The 20,357-nt window shown below is 34.3% G+C and overlaps 1 protein-coding gene across 2 annotated transcripts; it reads right to left on the minus strand.

Annotated features, from left to right (window-relative positions):
* Positions 1 to 6,198: 6,198 nt before the first annotated feature.
* rnpc3 (RNA-binding region (RNP1, RRM) containing 3) lies at positions 6,199 to 17,098 on the minus strand. 2 transcript variants are annotated; one of them, XM_034005661.3, is made up of 16 exons: positions 17,026 to 17,098; positions 16,586 to 16,757; positions 16,147 to 16,194; positions 15,528 to 15,640; positions 15,201 to 15,296; positions 14,428 to 14,539; positions 13,437 to 13,505; positions 12,885 to 13,024; positions 12,247 to 12,372; positions 11,542 to 11,678; positions 11,215 to 11,394; positions 10,758 to 10,852; positions 10,602 to 10,660; positions 10,017 to 10,149; positions 9,747 to 9,819; positions 6,199 to 7,246 (listed from the first exon to the last, which is right to left on the minus strand). In XM_034005661.3, the coding sequence occupies exons 2-15, from the start codon at positions 16,748 to 16,750 to the stop codon at positions 9,754 to 9,756; spliced, it is 1,539 nt and encodes a 512-aa protein (XP_033861552.1). In that variant the 5' UTR covers positions 16,751 to 16,757; positions 17,026 to 17,098; the 3' UTR covers positions 6,199 to 7,246; positions 9,747 to 9,753. The 2 variants fall into 2 exon arrangements, with proteins under 2 accessions (XP_033861552.1, XP_033861543.1); XM_034005652.3 differs by having other exon boundaries at positions 16,586 to 17,077.
* Between the last annotated feature and the right edge of the window lie 3,259 nt (positions 17,099 to 20,357).

Consider the following 20,357-nt stretch of genomic DNA (forward strand, 5'->3'; position numbering starts at 1 on the left):
TGAGAAGGGCTGTTAGGGTTTACAGTGTAGGGAACAATTCTGCAAGTGCCAAATAATTGCCGAGCAGTGGCCCTTTGATATTGCTTCCTAATATTGCTAATCTTGTTTAAGTACAGTACATTGAGAACAAAGATGCCCGAAAGCATATGTCACATTAAGATTTGATGTGCTGTCATGGGATCATTTGTCTTGAACTACAAACCTAATTGTACTTTATTTAAGGATATATTATTAGTATTTTATTATTATTTATTTCTTAGCAGACGCCCTTATCCAGGGCAACTTACAATTGTTACAAGATACCACATTCTTTTTTATATACAATTACATTATTATTATTTATTTTTTTACATACAATTACCCATTTATACAGTTGGGTTTTTAATGGAGCAATCTAAGTAAAGTACCTTGCTCAAGGGTACAGCAGCTGCATCCCCCAACTGGGATTAAACCCACGACCCTCCGGTCAAGAGAAATAGCCTTGGACTTTTCAGTCGGAAATCATGCGATTCTTTTGATATTAACACTGCTGCACAGAGGGCACATTGGGATTATATCAATTTAGGCAATTAGCTGTTAGCTGGAAGTTGAATACACTTGGTTGCGAAAGGATTTACTCATCTTATTGACTTGACATCTAATATATAGGGAGTAAAAATCCCCTGGCACCTCTGCTAGTTGGAGATCCAGATTCCAAATTTATTGGATCTTTAACCTATTTTCGGGTCTTACAAATCTGCTTTGCTGAGTAAAGATAAACTTTTGAAAACTACTGTACTTTTGCTGCCATTCTCTTCTCTGTGTATATTACAATAACCAATTCTCCCATTACAGTTTTTCTCACTTGCTAAAGCAACATTCCTAAAACTATTAGCACAATTCTCAAAACAGTTAACACAAACATCAAAACGGATTCCTCATTTGCAAACCTACCAACCCATTTCTCTGATGAACACACAAAATGCTAAATTCTAAACCATCTGTATGCTCACTTAATGCAATTCCATCACTTTAATACGTTTCATATGTGAGTGTCTTGTTTTCCAAACATATATCTCTATGCTGTTGATCACAATTACTCATTACTTTACATAAACATTCCAAACATGGAAATGCAAATTTCACAATTTATCAATCTCTAATCAAATGTCACTCATGCATACAAGGCTGATGTTACAAACTGTGCTGAAACATGAAGCAGGCAGGAGAAGGTGGGAGTTGGTGGACATGGTGGTAGACATGTACGTGAATAGAGGGGTGATTGTGGTCATGGTTGTAGTCCTGGTCGTGGTGTTCGACACAGGAGACAGCCAGCCCGAGTGAGATCACAACGTATTGCTGTAACAAATGAAATCTGTGCAACAGTTGTGGACCATGTCATCAACCGCGGTGTGACAATGAGGGAAGCAGGGCTGGCAGTGCATCCAAATCTGTGGCGATCAACAGCTGCATCTATAATTCGTGAATTTCAAACTGATGAAATGATGTAGCAAGGCAGAGCCGAGCGGCTTAGTGATGCAGAATGAAAATATCATTGTAATACCAAACATTGATCATGCAAGTTTATTTTTAATTTTTTTTTAATCATAAAAAAATGACCAAATATAGTGCCCATATACAATTATTATTATTATTATTATTATTATTTATTTCTTAGCAGACGCCCTTATCCAGGGCGACTTACAATCGTAAGCAAAAACATTTCAAGCGTTACAATACAAGTAATACAATAAGAGCAAGAAATACAATAACTTTTGTTCAAGTAAAGTACAAGTTTGACAAACCACAATTCAATAATACAGCAGGTAATAGTGATAGTTACATCAGGATATGATTAAATAGTGATAGTTACATCAGGATGTGATTAAATACAAAGTACTACAGGTTAAAAACTTGGCAGATTACAGTATTCTGAAGTACAGGATTAAATGCAGTAAAATAGGGGCTGATAAGAGCAAAATAAAGCACATTTACATGAAGGGTGATAGTGTCCCAGGATACAAACAGAGGAGTTCTACAAGTGCTCTTTGAAGAGGTGAGTCTTAAGGAGGCGCCGGAATGTGGTCAGGGACTGGGCAGTCCTGACTTTGAAAGTAAGCCTTTGAATTGCATAATCTATTTACAATTTAAATATTTTATTTTGGTTGAAGAGTTAAACAATATGAACCTAAATGTTTGAAGAATTGATGTCAATATTAGGTTTTGCAAGGTTTATGAATACATTTGACATTTGCTTTATTTTGCAATTGTATTTGAGGTTTTGCAAATCATGTAGCTGTTTTGGTGTTTGTGTTAATTAATTGTGCTAATAGTATCAGTAACTGTGCTTTAGCGATTGAGAAAAACTATAAGATTAGAAAACACAAATTACAAAGTAAGGTCCTACAAATAACTATTTGAAACTCAAATTTAAATTTGATTCAGTATGAAGATCCATTACACTTCTTACAAAAAAAGACCAATTATAAAATGAATTATTCAAGGCCCTTTATTGTTGTTTTATTAAAACAAAATGGTGAAAATTGGAACAAATATTTACTCTTCTGGTTAAATAAAGGGTGTAATATTGGAGCACTGGAGAAGCAGCTCACTTGCTCCTGTTCACTGAATGCAAAGAACTGTCAGGATGACTGTGCAAAAGTTTAATTCATTGTTTACATTAATGGGTCTATTGAAAGTAGTCCTGAATTTTTTTGTTTGAATTCAGTATTTTCACATTCTCTTAGTGGATCAAGTAAAAAACTATAGCTTTTGTAAAATCCAGAAAAACCCTGGAATTTGATTAATAAAACACTTTTTTAAAATAATTTTAAAATATATAAATTAATAAAAACTGCAGCTTCATGGCCTTCTACACCAATATTCCAGGCTTGTAAAAATGCACACAAAGTTATTTTATTGCTAAGTTATTGCTAATTATGTGCATAATAGTCCAACAATAGAGCAGTCCTATGTGGTTGAATTCTAAGAAGATGTTTTATTAGAACAAACTCAATGCCATCTTTGGACTGACCAAATTATCTAGCATAATACACTGGCTAATGAAATATTCTTTATTAGCTTGTTCAGTGAGTGTACACAGCCAGGTATTGCCTGTTCAATTTGCATTGATAATGTGCTATCCTCCAATCCACCTGCAGGTTCATTTTTTTCTTATTGATATTCAATGGCTCTAGCTCACCTCTGTTTCCTTTGATAAATCATCTTTTAAGTAAGATGGGATTTCATGGTGTTAGCATGCACATGGTGTTCACTACTTATCACATAATATTGGGGGCATCTGCCACATTAAAAAAAAAAAAATATATATATATATATATATATATATATATGTATATGTATTTTGAGCCCACTAGCAAAACAAATTAGTGGGTTAATTTTCTCATACAATATGAAATGATAACTATTATAAATAAGTAGCATTTTATGTATATGTACATGATATCATATTATTTGTCCCTTTTACCTTGATGTGCCTTTAAAAGTCATATTCCATTTTAAATTAATGCCCTGCTCATGGAAAAAAACAGTACAGACAAGGGTTTTACTAATCTATCTCAAGATTTGAAGATAAGGGACATCTCATTTTCATATACCGGACCACCTGTATATGAAGAGTTTGACAGTTAGTTTATAAAAAGCATAAGATGATCCTAATAATTTACAAACATCATTGAAGTGATCTTGTGACACTACCGAAGTCAGTAAGTTTTCATTTATTTTATTCATCTGGCAACTGACTCCTTTAGTCAGCCAAAGCATGTTTTCCTGGGGTTTATGTTGGGGACTTTTGAAGGCACACCAGGCAACCAAAGTTGGTCTAAAACCAAAGTTAAAATAAGACAACTATAAAGAATTCTAAGGGGTACCACTTTTCCCTCTGCACTCTCTTGGTCATAGTAGTAGTTCAGAAAGGGACGTCTTGCTCAAACTGTGAACATGCATTTAACATAAGTGTTCAGATGGTACAACACATACTTAATGTGATTTATTATAAATTGTAATCTGTCTCAAAGTAATGTAGCACAGAAACAGGGTATGCCCTGATAAGTTGCAAATTACTATAAAGGTTGAGGCAAAAGTTAAGACCCTTAGGAGAAACTAACACAAGTTTATCAAAGGCAGGAAAGCACAAGGCATGTGGCAGGATGGCAGGAGAAACTATAGTATATGTACTAGATGCCTATGTAAGTAGGTTTATTTAATTTACTCAAGCACAGGGAAATAACACTAACATACAGTTGAGCTGACACAAAAAAACAAGTTATTATCACCATACAACAGATTGAAAACACATTTTAATTGTGTTTCGAAATGGAGCTGCCACTTCCATTGTATCCCACCCTTGTAGAAATAACAACACTGCTATAATTAGATTATTCCCTTTAATGGTTGAAACATCTTTGTTTTTTTATGTTTCTGATTGCTGTGGTAGGTTGCTTGTTATAATTTGTTGTACATGCATACATAACTCATTTTATATAGCTTTGACGTTGCAGGAGACAATGAGTAGCCTAATGCACTTTCACAATATACTGTATATATATATATATATATATATATATATATATATATATATTTCTTCAATGGGCTCGATAGTATCCTAATTTTCAAGGTTGACATTGATGAATGTGGTAACAGGATTTTCTTTCAATGTTTGTTATTAAAAGATGTTTCACATCTCCTCATTGGTGTTAACTAGAAATTAAACTGTATTTCAAGATTGTAAGTCATACATTCATTGTGTGCCTTAAGATTTCAAAGTATTTTATAATAGACCATCTCTCTACATTGTATTTTCTAAGTTTAAATGTGCGCAATTAATCAGAAGGGAAAACACAAGTAGAACTAAATGAAATCAGTATTTACTGAAATAATCACATAGGTACAGAATACACAACAGACTCACTACTTTCCTGCAAAATAATTTCAAAACTAAACTTATTTGTCTCTTTACTGAAAGAATAATGCAATACATATTTGTAATTGACGACTGTTCAGTCTGTTATGGAACTGGCTATTTGTTCTTTGACAAGTTTTCAATTGATTGGTTTTAGTGCAAGTAATGTATTTTTTGCCAAATACAGAAGTGGCTTGATCTGTATAATCATATCACTGAAGCAAAGTGACACACATTTGTAGGAACATTCATTTATATCCAGCTTGATTTAACAGGGCAGTTACTGAATAAGAGTAAAATCTTCAAACTGCAAAAATATCCTTGATGATTGGGAAAAAAAAAAAGCTATAGCTAGATTATAAAGGCCTAGTCTTTACATATTCAACAGATGGTTTAAAAAAAAAAAAATGTATTACTTTTGCTAAAAATAGTTACAATACTTTCTTTTCACTCCAACAGTAAAAACTACCCACAAATCAATTTTGATGGCTTAAAGCTTATGACTTCTTGTTGTAGAACTCTTTTTGATGTGCCTCAGCTGCATCAAAATAGTTGACAGCACTCACAATTCACTCTCTAGAAAACTTTTCATCTCTGCAACACGCTCTCCATTTAGGTTTCTGAAAATATCCATAAATCCTTTTATGTTTTACAGTGAAGTAATATACTGTGTATTCATAACTTCATGTTTTAAATACAGCACATAAGCCGAGTTATCTATAGAGCACCGCAATAAGCATTTTCCTGTTTATTTCATCTTAATAAATAAGCTAAATAAATTAACCCAAACATTGAGCCAATGTTTGTTTCTCGCAACTCGTTATAAATTTCACTCACAGGCACAGCTTTTTTCTCAAGTCAGAATTGAGAAGGGAAAAATCCCTCACATCTCTTTTGAACATCTGGCCCATAATTCATATTTAATTGTGAACATTATCCAAGTCTGTGCATTTAGTGATTTAAATAACTAATAGATAATTACTTGCAAATGAACTGCAATGAGTCTCGATGGAATGCCATCTTTTAAATAATAAACCAAGTTTCAAAAGGGTGGGCTTGATTGCCAAATGATTAGTCAAAGAAATTAAATGAATAACAATTTGCTTATTTAATATGCAGCAGCATTTGTGTATATTAATCACCAAGAAGCTATAAACCATGCGGATTATGCAAATTCTGATTGCTGTCTGCACTGAGGCTCCCAAACCAAATGAAAGATTTGCACTAAATCATATGTTATATCTCATTCCCAGTGTTGTGGTGAATGCATTGGCAGCTGTAAAGAATGAACACAAGAATAAGCTGAGGGTATTTTATTAAAAAATAATGTTGAGATTTAGTGAACAGGTTCTGTAAAGATGGCATAAATGTTTGAATTATTAAAATGCGTTAGATTATTGCTGCTTATTCAAAAAAGACAGTTGTTTTCAATACAATTTCATTTAAATCAGTTGAAAAACACTTTTAAAAATAAATTTATTTAGGATTGTGAATAGGGTCTATGATGTGTTACACACATGAGCTTTTTTACAAAAGAAAAACATTCAACAAAGTTACTAAACAAAGAAACTATTCAGAAATGATGTAGGGGCTTTTCAGTATTAAAGGGATCTATTTTCCTTATAATAATTATTTGCCATTTGTTTTCCCCATAAAACTGTTTTTAGAAAAAAATTAATGACAAAATTTGTAACCGCCAGGAATGTGTCAAAAACCAAACTCCTGTCCATACCAGCAACCCCTGTAGTCTAGCCGGGTGCCTGCGGGCTTGCCTGTAAGCTGCCCGAGAGCTGCGTTGTCCTCTGACGCTGTAGCTCTTGGGGGGGCTGCACGATGAGTCCGCAGTGTGGGAAAAAAAAAAAAAAAAAGGTCGGCTGACAGCACACACTTTGGAGGACAGCGTGTGTTAGTCTTCGCCCTCCCGAGTCAGCGCAGGGGTGGTAGCGGTGAGCTGAGCCAAAAAATAATTGGCCATTCCAAATTGGGAGAAAATAAAAATAACTGGCAACGACTAAATTTATAAAAAAAAAATAAAAAAAAAAAAACTATATATTTACATACCCACAACAGAAAAACTTCATTCAGCTGGCACAGGCAGTTTGTTTTGCAAGAGGGACATATGGACCACCGCAAATGAAACAATGTGTGGATTTAATTTGCAGTTCATAATTTGGCATTAACATGAATGGCAACAAATGGATTTTCATTAGTGTTGCTTATCTGGCAGCAAGCCATTCCATTTCCTCTGACAGACATCTGCTTCCCAGTGCACCTCCCACCTTCCTTCTACCCAGAGATGACATCACCGTAGCAGGAAGGCCGGTCTGCAGTGTCACATCCATGTTCCTGTTGGACAGGAAAACAAATAGTCATATTGTAAATCATTTCAATACCAGCATGACAAGTTGGCTCAAATCTTGTGAGCTGTGCCTTCTTATGCAGCAATGAACAAACAAATTAATGTCAGATATTTTGTTTCAGCTATGTTCCAGTTTTGATTGCATGGAAAGATAATACCAAGCCAGTTCCATAACAAACTTATCCAAAGGCTGGAGTGTGTGATCATGCACTTTATATTAAAGATGGGGGGGGGGGGGAGGGACACATCTGCCAGGTTGGGCCAAAAAAAAAAAAAAAAAAAAAAAAAACCAACCCACACACACACACACACACACACACACACACACAATGTCAGGAGTATAAACAGTGGGATTCTAAAGTTATTGGATAAACAGGATGGACACATGAAGTGATATACAAGTTTGATACTGTTCTAACATTTAACATTTAATAAAAATAACTTGCATTATTTCTGAAGGTTTCAAATTTTCTTTGGACTTCTCAAACTTTCAAAAACATCAACATTCTAGAAGTAGAACCATCAATTGTCTGGTTTAGTCATGAAGATTAACGCGAGTCACTTACTACACCCATATAGTAAACTGTTATATTTCCTTTTATTCCTTTGCTCGTGATTATACTTCTGCCAGGTTGGGCCAAAAAAAAAAAAAAAAAAAACCCCCACACACACACACACAATGTCAGGAGTATAAACAGTGGGATTCTAAAGTTATTGGATAAACATGATGGACACATGAAGTGATATACAAGTTTGATACTGTTCTAACGTGATTAAAAAATGATTTAAGACAAGAATCATTTCAACAGTTCCTAAAATTTCTGTGTCCACCCTTTACTAAATGTGTTCATCCAATTTTTCCAGCGACTTCTAAAATCACCTTTATTATGGGACGGTAAATCATAAAAAAATACTATGCAAATGCCAAGGATATAAATTTCCTTTAAATAATGTGGAGGTTTTCATTTAAGGCAAAACCAACTGTTACATTTTACTGCACTTTTAGAATTTGTGTTTAAAGTTTGACAAAATGTCATATTTGGTTCTGTATAAAAACACGGACAAGAATATGTAAGTGGAAGGCTCTGGCAGCGATATAGGACTTGTATGTTGATAACTTTCACAGATTTGAACAGCTGTGAGTAAGATGGAAAGATATTTAAATTTTTTTTTTTGTTTGAAATAGGACCTTAATCCTGGAAAGCATGGTAATGCTCAACACCATCTGTTGAAATAGTTGCCGACTTTATGTGTTGGAATACCTAAATAAATCAATGTCTGAACCTTTCACATAAAAAGTTGTATACATATTGAAAAAGATCAAATAAATAAAACCAGCTTGCCAAGTTACTTGTATAGAACTATCTGCTTTCTTAAACCCAGTGTCCAGTTCTACGTAGGGAATGTGTATTGAAAGAATACACATTCCCCATGTATTATGGAATTGTAGTTTAAAAGAAAAACACACACACACACACACACCACCACCACAACATTAACATTTAATAAAAATAACTTGCATTATTTCTGAAGGTTTCAAATTTTCTTTGGACTTCTCAAACTTTCAAAAACATCAACATTCTAGAAGTAGAACCATCAATTGTCTGGTTTAGTCATGAAGATTAACGCGAGTCACTTACTACACCCATATAGTAAACTGTATATTTCCTTTTATTCCTTTGCTCGTGATTATACTTCTAAAACAAACCATTTTAATTTCTCCCCCCCCCCCCTTATTCAACTCTGCCAACACTGGCTTCACCGTCTGCGATTTAAGAGTTGGAGGAGGTGATGAACGAGGTGATCAAGAAATAACTCACTTATGGTTTTAAAATACAACTTATCTTCAACTTCTTTCAAAACTGAGGTTTGTTTCTTTCTTTTTTCATAGCATAGGCGCTGGAGTGAAGGCCTTTCTGGAAGCTGTTATATATGCTTAAGGCTATAAACAATACCTTCCTGAATGGTACACTAGAAAGCAATTTGTCAGCACCTTTCTACTAGCCTTGTGTTGGTGTGTAAATAAATAAGATCAGTAACAGTTTCAAAATAAAGTGTAGGCATTTAAATGCAAATTAGTCTGTAAAATCCTGGAGAACACCAACATTTGGAAAGGATATGATGCAACTGGAAGGATACACATTTCTTTGCCTTTCAAGACTGTACTGGTAGTGACTTGACAGGAGCATTTCTATACAAAGACATTTTACTTAATATTCAAAATGCTTGCATTGTTCCACCCCCCACCAATTAAAATAATTACATCCAGTAGAAGTCTTTAATGTCCTAAAATCAATGATTAGAACAATTGCTTCAACAGTTCAAACCATGTATGACAGTACAACTCTCAATTTGGCATTCATTGTATGGTCAGTAGAAAAAACAATTGTATTTTGACTAACTTGCAACTTCTAAGGACCCTGCCACAAAACTTTTGGGGGTGGGGGGGGGATCTTCATTAATGGTTGAAGATTCTCTTTTACTTACCTAATCCTTAATGCTTTTTTTGTCCTTTTTTAGCATCTGTTGAATCTTTTGGCTTTGCAGACCTGGCAAATTGCTGATTTATAGTTAAGGACAACAATTATGAACAGCAAGCATGCAAGAAATATTTAAGAAAAAAAAAAAAAAAAAAGGCGGCCCAACATTACTTTAGCACCTGAACGTAAACACAGTTTGACTTTCTGTAATACTTAAGCCAATACAAAGCCTGGAATGGCTGTGTGTGTAGTTTTTTTGGGGGGGGAACAAGGATACAACCACCATTGGTTTATCATAAAGGACATATCCATTTGTCTCCTTTAAAGCCTTTGAAGCCGCTTTCTCACTTGGAAGTCCAATAAATGCTTGTCCTTTCATCCGACCTTCTTTCATTAAAACAATATCAAACCTACAAGGAAGAGACAAAAACATTTATATAAAAATAAAATCTGTGCCGAACGTTTCCAACTGCTAGAATAAGGTAATGTACAGCTATGGCTAAAAAATTTGCATTACCCTATAGAATTAACACGTTTTGCTTCATAAAGTTGAATGACTTAATTGAATAAAATGCCGCTTTGTAGTTTTCCATATACTTAACGTAAAACTGATAAATTGAAAAATGTGACATTTCAAACTCTAACATGAAATACTGTACTACTATTATGGCTTCCGTTAGACTGTTTGCAATATCAATTATTTTTTAATCTAAGTTTTTATATATAATTTATTTTTTTTTGTTATGGTCTCAATCCTAAAATTCTAGCTGTATGTTAAACAACTTCCAACAGTGTGACTTGGTAGCTATAATAAATAATGGATCCACTACACATAAAAACACTGCTGCCTGCTGTGACTTACATGTTTCTTTCAGTGTCTGAGGAGAAGTCTATGTATCTTCCAAAGATATACTTTAAGTCCTGGTGGGAAAAAAAAAAAAAAAAAAAACTACATTTAAATTATATGTGAGGTTTTCAAGGTCATTCTTAAAATAGATGAAATAAACAGTTAACGTACTTTTTCTTCGACTCGCTTGGCAACGTTCTTGACGTAAAGCCTGCATGTTGGGTCTCCAGGCTCATATTTTTTATACACGGACAGTCTTTTGATTTCTGTTAAAACAAGTTAACAGCAGTTTACTTTAAACAAGTAGCAATTACTCCTGCAATAGCAAGTCATGTTACGCATTTCTATTCCATTTAAGTAATCGCATGTTGTAGTGTGAATGCAATTAACTTTACAACAAAATAAATATCTAACCCCAAAATAAAGCTGCATACATGGTTAGAAGGGTGTTTGTGGTTTGCAGGATACATAATTATGGAAACAGTTTGGCTTTAAAACACTTCATGCAAAATCTGTTAATTTAAAAAAAAAAAAAAAAAAAGAACTTGCTAGAGTGCTAATGTTAAGACTCTAGGTGAACAGAGCAGGCCACTGAAAAAAAACCAAAATAAATGCTATCCCTATTCACCTTCTTTTGAGATTCTGCCTTTCTCCAGCTCTCGTCTGGATATGAATTCAGATGGGATATCATCTTCATCCTCATCCTCATCTCCACCTTCCTCCTGGTCATTGGTTAATGGGGTTGGGTAGATCTTTCCAAACCCAACACCCTCTTCCTCATTTGCCGTTTCCTCCACCTCTGTAGTCTCTATACATTTCAAAACACAGTGTTATTGTATTCTTTGTAACACCTCTTCTGCCGAGTTACTGACAATTGATTTTTGAGGAATCAGTGGACTAGTTGATGATTTTAAACAATTAACATATTTTAAAATGTGAGACTTGTAGAGATTACCGTGTCTATTCTCCTCCTGAAGTAATCCTCCTTCCAGAATACCAGACACATTTGCTGAAATGTGAAACTCAATTTTCTTTTGCTCACAAGATTGAGGTTGTTCAAAAACATCAGATGGTTGAAGTGTGGAATGGGAACTGCCAAAAGAAAAATAAGTTACAATTCATGGGTATGTATGTAAAGCTTTTCAGAATTTGTTTGTAAAATGACTGTTTTGTACTAAAGGTCTCCTACAAGCCACCATATATTCAGTGTAAATGTATATTTTCAATTCTGTAACTAAAGTAAAATTGTACCACTTTTCATTAAAAATAGATTCACCTCCCACAACCTTCTTCCTCTTTTTGAAACACTAGCATGACTTTTGAAAATCTGTGTTTCCAGCTTTAAATGTGGTGTTCTGTATTGGCAGTATGATCTATCATTACAAGTTATAGATTAAAGTTAGTAGTCTTCAGTGAATTGCCTCATAGATCAAAGGGCTTTACTACACTTCTCATCATTTGATATATTAGATGGTCATAAAAAAACACACATCTAACAGCACCTCAGGTTAAAAGATGTTCTGGGATCTGTCTTAGAAAGTGAGAAAGGGGAATGGGGACGATAAATCCTTCCCAAATTGTAGATTCAGAATGACACAGTCATACCAATGTCACTTTCCTACCCCTGCACTGGGAAATAATGAAAAATAAAAAGTAATACCTGTGAGAATCTGGTTTGGGCACATAGAGCAGGTCCTTTAACTTGGGCTTCTTTCTTGAAGAAGGCAGCTTCTTTCTCTGGGGCCTTTTGGATGGCTGATTTGCCAGTCCCATCAGCCTCACCATTCTTTATTGAAAAAAGTGTGAAACAAATTTGAGACAAAAAGCTATAAAACCATGACATTTATATTATCTCTCCAAAAATGGTTTAACCAGGCATACCTTCTTTTATATGTTGCTATTTTTATCGACCTGCACGTTGCAAATCCAGGAGTCGTGCTTTATAAATCTGGTTTGTACTGTACACTTGTCTATATTTAGCAATTCATATATAACATCCTCCAAAAACCACAGTAGTGTCTTACCTATTTAATCTATAAAACAAATCAGAAAGTTTAAAACAGGGGATGATTGTCAAATTCATAAAATGGTCACAATCCACTAGTTAAAATGCCAGAGGGGAGAAAAAAGAAGAAAAACACTGATATACAAGGTATTTATAAATGGCAAGGTGTAATGTTTGGGGGAACATCAAAAGATCAAACATGCTAGTTAATGTCACAGCTAAAGACTTCCCCAAACAACAATAAATAAAACAATTGTTTGCACTACAGATGTTTTCATAGAAGTGTATCTAACCTTTCTTTTTCCTCATCATCGTCAGTCTCATACTCCGATTCTTCTTCACTTGAGAACTCCATCTCTTCTTCAGGCAGAGGGGGCTCTTCGGGGGGCAGAGGGGGCATGGGTGGTGGAGGAGCAGGAACAAACTCCTCGTACTAGGAGAGAAAAAACAGGCTTCACACACACTCTTTACTGTATGTTCTCCTCTAAAACAGGGGTGCTAGAATCTGTTCATTTCCTTATATTCCACCTGTGGTTTAGCAGCAGAAGTGAAGAGATCACTCTCAGATGAACACTACATTACTACTGATCAGGTACAACCCACTGACTTTTTTCAAACCCATTTGATACAACAAGATGGTGTTTAATATTCTGTATTTCTTTAAAATGTATGAACAACAAACACACTCTTGGTGCATTTTCATGTACATTATATAGTATTTTATTTGTGGGCCCCCTGGCTGCAGGCCATGTTGACCTTGCATTTATCTAGCCCTCTGTGTATACATGTAATATCTTGTGGTATAAGAAGCCCGAGATCAGCTTTATTCAATAGGTGTTTCTTACCAGAGGAGGTCTAGCAGTAATAGGCCCAAATGGACTGGGCAGGTTCATCTTGTTCATTAAGTGAAGTACCTGCAATACAAGAGTGCATACATGTGACATGGACTCATGTTAAAACTACAATATGAATAGACACTAAAACAGAAATAAAACGAAACTCAGTAATCAGAGCTGTGCTTTATGCATACAGTATGTTATGCAAATGTAAATACAGTACGTTATGCAAATGTAAAATAAGTATTATTTATTTCTTAGCAGATGCCCTTATCCAGGGCGACTTACAATTGTTACAAGATATCACATTATTTTTACAAACAATTACCCATTTATACAGTTGGGTTTTTACTGGAGCAATCTAGGTAAAGTACCTTGCTCAAAGGTACAGCAGCAGTGTCCCCCAACTGGGACTGAACCCATGACCCTCCGGTCAAGAGTCCAGAGCCCTAACCACTACTCCACACTGCTGCCCCTACAAATACTGTGCAATCAGAGCTAAAGAGAAACAAAAATGCGTGATAATGTATAAAGTTCTTTTAAACTGGTGACTTTGTAAACAAACATCATACAGCCTAATTTCCAACACTCTAGCACCAACAAGAGATAGTAAAATAAATTCAGAGTTAAAAAAACAACAATTCGTGCTTTCCTATTTGTCCCTAAAAAGGCTATGTAAGCAAATGGCTGACCTATTTAAAAGCAGAGGATTTTACAGTTAAAAAGTAAGTGTGTAAAGGGATGTCCTTCATATCCCTATACAGATAGTTCTACAGATTTGCAAATATATATTAAAAAAATAGATTACATTTTTTACAAAAGACACACACAAGTATAAATCCCATAGCAAAACTGAATTGTTTTTTGTATGTAAAATCCTATTTCAGGACAAAACATATTATACTTTCCTTAAGAGTATTACCAAAAAAAAAAAAAACACATTTTGTACTTTCATTTACCAACAGTAATTACTACAGAGATACAGAACATCTTTATTTACCTGTACATAGAATTTTGGTACACTTGCCATGGCATTTGCTATATTTGCCAAAATCCCATTTGTAGGCGGTGGATATAAATACTTCAGAGAAGGATTCGGAGGAAAATGTAATCTAGTAGAGAAGAAAAAAAAAAAAAAAAAAACACACCACAAGAGCAAATCATCATATAAATAAATCTATATACTTTATATATACACACACACACACACACACACACACACACACACACAGTATATCTCCATCTTTTGCATTTCCTCAAGAAGGTGTTAGCAAGGACAGTGACACACATAAGTAACCTAATCTGAAATACTTCTTTAACACAAGAGTGTGCAGACATTGCAATACATCTTCAGGACAAATGTACCGTTATAGAAACATTTAATAATATTAATGTTAAATACACTTTCTGGATAAGATTACTTATGTTTTAGCTGCAAGTCTGGGTGCAGATTAAAGAAATTTAGCCTGATACACAGAGGGAACAAATTTGCATCAAACACAAACTTAAAACATTTCAAATGACAATAACACCAACCAATGTTTGGCCCTGCTGTGAACTTCCCTCCATGCACTATAAATCAATTCCCACTTTTGATCCCAATTTTCCTTCCTCAAAAGTCAATCACAAGGTAAGTGATTCCCCTACCAGCCAGATATTTAAATGTGCAACTCTATCATGCCAAGACATGCATCATACAATCAGAATAAAAAATATATTACATTGCAACTCCTAACATTGCAATATTATGATGTTGGAAAAATAGACACTTACCCTAGGCTGGGAGCCACTCCATTTTCAATTAAAGGAATGCTCTGTGGTTTTCTTTCTGTCTTTTCTTTACCATTTGCAACTTGACCATCTTGTAAACTACAAGTTAAATAAAAACACATTTAACAGGGAAACATTTTGCAGATGTCACATTCATTTGTGGAGACAAAAAAAAGGAAATACAACACTTTGTTGATGTTCTCTGCCGAGTGTTGGTTAGCAAATTAATGGTTAGGGTTAAGGTAATGGCGTGTGATTGATGCAGTTGCATTACTTTACTCAGAGACCACAGATTAGAAACCTCTACTGTAGCGAAATGGATGTGTGTACCTTTTATCTGAAATTGCCGGTTGACTCAGTAGGTGAACACTTTCTTGGTCCTTTGCAAACTCCACCACTAAGGTATGATTAAGGATCTCCAACTGATGCAATCTAGTAAGTGCCTAAAATGTAAAAAAAATAAAATAAATAAAAATGCAAGATGTAAATTTAAGACGTGCAATATCTGAACACCTGTATGGGGTAATACAACACAATTACCAAACATGATATAGCTCCACTGCTTTTCAGATGCATTAACACAAATCGACATTAGGAAAAACAGCTACAGCACTTAAATCCTCTACTTTTTCAGAGGGAAAAAAAGACTTGTTTTAAATTATACCTTTTAGATAAATTAATGCTCAGAAAAGAGGGGGTTGTGGATCTCTGTTGGTTAAGCAGTTAAAGAGTAACATACCCAAAGCAGAATATACTGCTTTTCAGAACACAATTGCACTGATACAGGAGGAATGTTTATATAATATATATATATATATATATATATATATATATATATATATATATATATATATATATATATATATATATATTTGTTCACTTATAATGCAGCAGTGCACGTTTGGCAGAGAAACGATTAATTACATTTTACTGTTGCTGTACCACTTACCTTAGCAGCAGCATTTTCTCCAGCAAAGGTAGCAAAAGCAGTATGTTTCTATATGTAAGAAGAAAAACACACAGTTACACATATAAGGATTTATCAGGTTACAGAACTCAAGCATGATGTTATTATTCTAATTTGTATAATACAGTCAATTGCCTTGTGATTTAAAATACGTACATTTGACAACACAATTCTGTACAGTCACATATTAAAATAACGTAATGTAATCTTGTTGTTGGTAACTTTAAAAACACCCTTCTGGCCTCTATGTGCCTCTCGGAAACTTATTTTACTATTATTATTATTATTTAGTTAAGATAAATGTTGAAATGTCAAGTGATACCCATACAAAGTTGTTCTGTACTGTAAACAGAAATACACAGTACTATCAATACACGATAATCTAGAAAGTATGAAGAATTACATATAGTAAAAGACTAACCAATCTTCCTTTATCCGAAAAGACTCTAGCTGAAACCGCACCAAAATATTTCAGGAGATCTTCCTTTTCGTTCCGAGTCAGTTCTGAAGGCAGGTGGCGAACAATCAGCGTTTTACTCCTTTTCGCATGAACCATGTCACCTTCTTTATGTTTAACCTGAGCCATGGTTATTCTACAAACAAAAGCGTCATCAGATAAAAGGCAGGTCTTAATTAATTGTTAAATATGTCAATATAAACAGTGACTAGAGGTTTTACATTAAATCCCAATTATGTTTAAAAAGACGAGACTATCGGCAATTCTACATACAAAGTAACTACATTTTAAAACCGTGCAATTTACGAAACTAGTTATAGCACTAAATAGCTTAACAATTACGGTAGCATACTAATCATTATCCAAATTAAATGAATATGTGTGTAATACAAACAAACAAGTACTTGTAGTTCACTTGTGTAAAAGCTCAAACAAGCACTTCCTGCATGCAAACATTTCCGCTACCAAACAGCTTGCCGATTGGTTAATCGTTGGATATGACGTCAGTTATGAACACCCTACTAGTAAACCTATTGTGTGAAATGCACGTCAATCACCTGCAAATTTGTGCTTTGTTTGTAATTGGCTAAAGGTGATCACATGGTGAGAATTCAGAGAGCCATGCGTTGTTGTCACGCATGGTCAATTGCAGTGTAGTATTAATGTTTAATCCACATGATGCTCCTAATAGGTAGGGTAACCACTTTCCTGGACAAACTAATACCATTGCTAATACTCGTTGGGATCATCAGTTAAAGTCATGTAGTACTGATTGCCCTGTTAAAACACCCCCCACCCCGTGTTTGTGTGTGTGTGTGTGTGTGTTTGTGTGTTTGTGTTTACAAAGAAGATCCACATAGTGTGTGGAGTAAGCGAGACCTGTGAAGTTAGAGACTATGTTAGCCTGTTTGCTAGTATCGTTATAGACACGCAAACTTCGTTCTTTATGTTCCTTGTGTTTGTGTTACATCGCCCAGGAATAATGCATATTTTTATTAGGCGTTTTCAACTTTGCAGCCTTATACTTTGCAGCCCTTATAAAAATTACCATGGACATTTTACACGGTAACATTACACTTCCAAATGCTTTTCCAATGCAAATACAGCACATATTATTATTATTATTATTATTATTATTATTATTATTATTATTATTATTATTATTATTACCATACCTCCTCCTACATCGTGATTAACCCATTAAGTACCAATAACATTTTCTTTGATAACAATCAGAACAGAAGCTATATTTATGTAATTTGATACATTACAATTAGACTTAATTCTTGCAGTTAACTAAATCAGTTATCATAACAATATAACACAATTAAATAATAGGTAGATGCCAGTTAAAAAATGCTCCAAATTATGAAAGTATTCTGTCCTCAAATGAGGACAATGGCAGTTAATGGGTTAACAGTGTACTTTCACATTTAAGAAAATCCCCAGGAACTGAACAAAATTAGAAGATTCAGTTAATTAGTTTAGCTGATGTGATCAAGTGGACCAAGTTAAACTGACCATGGGAACTAACACATAGACCAATATATAGAAAATATAAACCAGCATTACACTACTTGAAAAAATAAATAAATAAATAACATTTTCTTTGTGCTGTAGTGCAATATAATTAGACCAAATTATTCCTCCCTCTTTTATATATATTATTTACATTATCTCATCATTTGTTTCCCTACATAATTTTAACATAGACCGGGTTTCAGCACATATTATCTGCCATATAGAAGGTAAGTGGAATCCACTGAGACTGTACACAATCCATAAACTGTAAAACAGTGTACATGACATACAAACAACACAAGTGGAGAAAGTGCCTTAAGAGAGGAATATGTGAAAAACTTAAACAAATTAAGAGGGGAGGGGAATGACGGTAAACTGGGTGCAAGACAGTCATGCTTGAACATTCATTCATTTGAACTTTGAATGAGAATTTCTCTCCTAAAAGAAGACTACATTTAAATCAAAATGCCTGAAGGGGACTAGCTAGTGTGATGCAAATGTCAGACTTATTTTCATGTTAAGTGCAAAATTATAATAACCTAATTAATATTAAAATACTGGGGGTTATATTTACATGTTTCTGTCCATGTTCCAATTTGACCTTGCCAAGCAAAAAAAAAAAAAAAAAAGCAGTCAATTTGTGCAGCTTTTTAGAGTGAGAATGCATTTTACCCACCATGCTATAGCATGTGGAATGTGCGTGACACTCTCACGATAATGGAGAGAGATTTTGGAGTTTCTAAATTGCATGTAAACTAAGCCATTGTTACCAACATTCTTCTAAGTTAGTATACAGTAACTAAATACTTCATTGAACTAGTTGAACAGTAAAAAAAAAAAAAAAAATACAGTACAACAACAAGGCATCTGATGTGTGATTGTGCACTTATCTTTCCTCCTGCCTTAGGACACAGCTTTCAAGGAGACACTAGTAGGTGGAAGAGATCCAGCAGCCACTAGGTGATGCTGACGCAACAGGCACTGTACACTATCTGAGGTGGGGAAGTGCTCAGTCACCAATCCTGCATATCGAGTTTTAATTCAACTTTTTTTCAGGTACTGCACTTAACACTGAGTTAGCAAATATGTTACACACACACCAAATCAGCTTGTTTCCATAGCTTTCTTTTTACTTTTTATTCCATCCAGTTCTGATTTCAGGCCAAATTCAATTAACATATTAGCTGCATAAAAACAATCAAGGAAATAATACATTCACGCCATAAACTGAGCAGATGTGGAATAGTATTTTTTGGAACTAATTCGGTAGATATTAAAAAGACAAGGTGCTTCCTTTTTCTTGGTGCATAAGGATTTTTCCACAGGCCTCTACCATAGTACATGACTATGGTACATTATATTTGAAGAGAAATATATATATATATACACACATAGATATACAGATTTTTCCACAGGCCTCTACCATAGTACATTACTATGGTACATTATATATATTCATATTAACTACAAACTCATTAATAGACATATTTGGTTCAGCAGATTGATGTTTTGGGAGTTTGGTAGATGCAGTTGGGGGGACTCACGGAGCTTCTGGACTTGCTCACATTTTGGGAACTTCATAGCTAATTGAACACCTTGGTGTTTTTATACTGAAAATGAAAGTAATGTTTTCAAAGTAATGTTTAATGGATTTTTTTTTTCCATTTACTGAAAAATACAACATACTAAGGTGCTTTTTCCATCAGAGTCATAACAGTGTAAAAGTGATGACATGTGAGTGTAGAATAACATATCTTGATGGAGTACCTTTTCATTTATTTAATATTTTGAAGGTAAATGTATTAAAATGACATAGATACATATTATTTCTCATTAGCAAATAATGAACATATATGCTTTTGTATTCAGTTAAGCACATTACTTCTCAAAATTAATTAAGGTTGCTATTCATTTTGACAGCTATCATTGCATTCCTGGAATTCAGTATAAAGCATACTTTCATATTTCTTGCAAATGAATAATCAAGACTCTAAAGATACATGTCTATGATGAGTTGGTAGTCCTTGTGAACATGATCATACACATGGTCATGCAGTATCAGTAGATATGCAACATATGTTTTTTATTACAATGTTGAGGATCAAAAAGCAACCTTGAGTACCAGTACTGGTATTACCATTTGTCTTTCTTTTTTGCACAAAGGTCAGTGTCTGATATTCCATTGGTTGGTTGCATTCAGATGCAGAACTCCCAT

This window comes from Acipenser ruthenus, chromosome 10, assembly GCF_902713425.1.
Source record: "Acipenser ruthenus chromosome 10, fAciRut3.2 maternal haplotype, whole genome shotgun sequence".
Classification (NCBI taxonomy): Eukaryota; Metazoa; Chordata; class Actinopteri; order Acipenseriformes; family Acipenseridae; genus Acipenser; species Acipenser ruthenus.

Excerpts from the sequence above, each read along its gene's own strand:
- rnpc3 (XM_034005661.3), bottom strand. The coding sequence starts at position 16,750 with ATGGCTCAGGTTAAACATAAAGAAGGTGACATGGTTCATGCGAAAAGG. Across the intron at positions 15,641-16,146 it reads GAGAAAATGCTGCTGCTAAG|GCACTTACTAGATTGCATCA; the intron begins GTAAGTGGTACA and ends TTTACATTTTAG. Across the intron at positions 11,679-12,246 it reads CCCAAACCAGATTCTCACAG|TTCCCATTCCACACTTCAAC; the intron begins GTATTACTTTTT and ends TTCTTTTGGCAG.